This window comes from Pundamilia nyererei, unplaced genomic scaffold (genome assembly GCF_000239375.1).
Source record: "Pundamilia nyererei isolate P.nyererei 1_Seehausen unplaced genomic scaffold, PunNye1.0 scaffold00169, whole genome shotgun sequence".
Classification (NCBI taxonomy): Eukaryota; Metazoa; Chordata; class Actinopteri; order Cichliformes; family Cichlidae; genus Pundamilia; species Pundamilia nyererei.
In genome coordinates this window covers 1,022,715-1,025,781 of record NW_005187570.1, presented here as the reverse complement: position 1 = coordinate 1,025,781, position 3,067 = coordinate 1,022,715, and the positions used below count along the sequence as shown (strand labels likewise).

General features: G+C 40.0%; 1 protein-coding gene across 2 annotated transcripts in view; it reads left to right on the top strand.

Annotated features, from left to right (window-relative positions):
• The window catches only part of rtel1 (regulator of telomere elongation helicase 1), a 44,848-nt gene that overhangs the window by 9,522 nt on the left and 32,259 nt on the right, over positions 1-3,067 (top strand). For both annotated transcript variants that reach the window (XM_013914068.1, XM_005745897.1), the window contains exons 3-4: positions 1,203-1,296; positions 1,962-2,043. In XM_013914068.1, coding sequence (XP_013769522.1) covers positions 1,203-1,296; positions 1,962-2,043 — 176 coding nt within the window. The remainder of the gene's footprint in view (positions 1-1,202; positions 1,297-1,961; positions 2,044-3,067) is intronic.

Here is a 3,067-nt window from a genome sequence, read left to right as displayed (position 1 = left end):
GAATTTTGTTCACTCAAATTTAGCTTTTCTTCGCTCAAAATAAATTTCTCCTCAAAATGCAACACTTGCACCTGCAAATATTTTTTACATGCACTCAGAATAGTGGCACAAAAATAACGCTATAGTTATCTGGCTTCACGGAGAGATAGAGTTGTGTATAGCAGTGAAAATGTATGCTATGCCTTCTAATGATACTGCCTAAGGGAAGCATGTATAATGTGAACAGAATTGGTCCTAGCACTGAACCCTGTGGAACACCCTACTTAACCTCAGCTTGTGAAGAAGACTCTCCATTTACATGCACAAATTGGAGTCTATTAGATAGATATGATATAAACCACTGCAGCACAGTACCTGTAATACCTACAGCGTGCTCTAATCACTCTAATAGGATAATATGGTCAACAGTATCGAAAGCTGCACTGAGGTCTAGCAGGACAAGCGCAGAGATGAGTCCACTGTCAGAGGCCATAAGAAGATCATTTGTAACCTTCACTAATGTGATTGTTGTACTGTGATGAGTTTAGAAATTTCACTGAAAGTCTTCAAATAAACTATTCCTCTGCAGATGATCAGGTAGCTGTTTTACCACTAATATCGTTTGTTTTGGTTTGGTTTTTTTATTTGTTTTTTTTGTTTGTTTGTTTGTTTTAGATAAAAGGAAAGTTAGAGATTGGCTCATAATTAGCTAAGACCTCTGGGTTAAGTGATGGCGTTTTAATTAATGGTTTAATCATTGCCACTTCTGATGAATAGTTGATAGAACAGCTGAAGGGCCAGATCCAGTTCTGCTGTGTCCTGTACTAGGTCTTTGATGGATTTCTTTCCCGTTTCTCAAGGACATGACATTTAAATATTCTTAATATTTAAACACAATGGAGGTGCTGAACATGGTCCACTCGGACTGAATGTCCCCAGTGTCCTTGAAATGCTGTCTAAGTTCAAATGCGGCAGGCTGTTCCAGCGACACCCCTGTAGGTCTCGTTGCCCAGTAGGATGAAGAAATTCAGAAACGAAAATACTGATAAATCAGATTAGTGCGTGAAATGTTCATACACACGATTTGTGCATACACACTGTTAGTAAATGATGCCCAATATCCCAGAAGTTTGACTTGATGCTATACGATGTTAATAGGTGTTCTATTAGGTTTTTTTCAGCAGTGTATAAAGCCCTAATTGTCTTTTCTTCTTGTTCTCAAGCTTACTACACTGATGTCCCCAAGATCGTATACGCATCGAGGACACATTCTCAGCTTGCACAAGTTATCAGTGAATTAAAGAACACTTCATACAGGTAAGCATTTCTAAAAACTACTGGATATAAGTTTTTGATTATGCATGATTGTCTGAATTAGAGCTGTTCACAATATAAAACAGTTTTATTTTATACAATTTGGGGAGGAATTTAAAACAGCTGCAAATTTCAAGGTCATCAGTTCTTGAAACAATTGTACATAAGTACTGTAAGTTATTTGTCACTGGTGGCAAGACCCTGTTAAAACTGTTACCCTCCGATGAGAGGAAACTTGGTTAGGATGGACAACCCAGGAACCACAAAAGCTGGAGCCTACCATAACCTGGAAACTTCTACAGCGTCAGCTTCACTGTTCAGTGAAGCGACTTTTACATTACCATGCACTGAGGCTGTCAACCAATATGCTCTTAAATCAACATTTTCAAGCTCATCTGCAATTTTCAGCTACCTACATAGATGGGTCGAAACCCAAATCCATTTAAATTGTACATTGCACAAAGTTACAAAATTATCCCGAAGCTTGTTGAAAGCTACTAAAAGTGTATGATCAAGGTGCAACTTGCTAAGTGGCATTTGACCAAATAAAGGGTTATTACATATGCTACAATCATTTTGAGGCCTTACTGAGTCCAGCACCTCTTGTCTGTTCTGGTTTTGTTGACTATTTATGGTAATTCAGTTCTCCAATGTCTCTGTTGATTCAGGCCAAAGGTGTGTGTGCTGGGCTCAAGAGAGCAGTTGTGTATTAACCAGGAAGTCATGCGTCAGGAGAGCAACCACGTCAAAGTAAGTTATAAATGCAGTTTTAAAGATATAAATATAATGGGATGTTTTAATTGTTATGTCCAATGAATTGTATTAAACACAAAACACTGAATGTCTGCAACCTCACTACTGATTTACCAAAAAATATCTACTTTTGACAGACTCACAAAGACCAAACATCAGTTGTACCAACTCTACTCTATTGGACTTACGCTCAGAACAGTAGCTTCACTCTTGTTCTGCTCAGCGGCCTAAAACTATAGCATTACATAAACCAGTTCTCCATCTGCTGCAGGGTCTGGTTGGTGTGGGCCAGTGTAAAGTAAAAGTGTGCGTGTCCTCTGCATTTAACCCATTCACCCAGTGAAGCAGTGGGCAGCCACCAGTGCAGCGCCCGGAGAGCAGTGTGTAGGGACGGTACCTTGCTCAGGGGTACCTCAGGGTAGCCGTTCAGTGGAGTCGAACCCCCGACCTTCTGATCATGGGGCCACCACTCTACCTACTGAGCTATCCCTGCCCCTGTGCAGTAGATCTCAAGAACAGAGGTGCTACTATCACCAGCTCTAGTTCAAGACGGTGGAGTTGCATTATATCTGAGGCAGCTCAATGAAATCAACGACCACCTCAACAGCAACTTTAGATAATCTGTAGATAAGCTTTGTTGTCACTGTTCCAGGAAAACTGAAAAATAGTTTCTTTCTTCAAACTCATTGTTGGATCTCTTCAGTTTAGCATCATGAATCCAGAACAGAAGATGATGAAGATGATGAACTTTTATTTTGGACATATAAAACAACCAAAACAATATATATACATACAGTGGGGCAAAAAAGTATTTAGTCAGCCACCGATTGTGCAAGTGGCTGACTTCCCCCACTTAAAATGATGACAGAGGTCAGTAATTTGCACCAGAGGTACACTTCAACTGTGAGAGACAGAATGTGAAAAAAAACAGAGGTCAGACGTTTACTATAGGTCTTTACCAGGTTTGCACACACAGTAGCTGGTATTTTGGCCCATTCCTCCATGCAGATCTTCTCGAGAG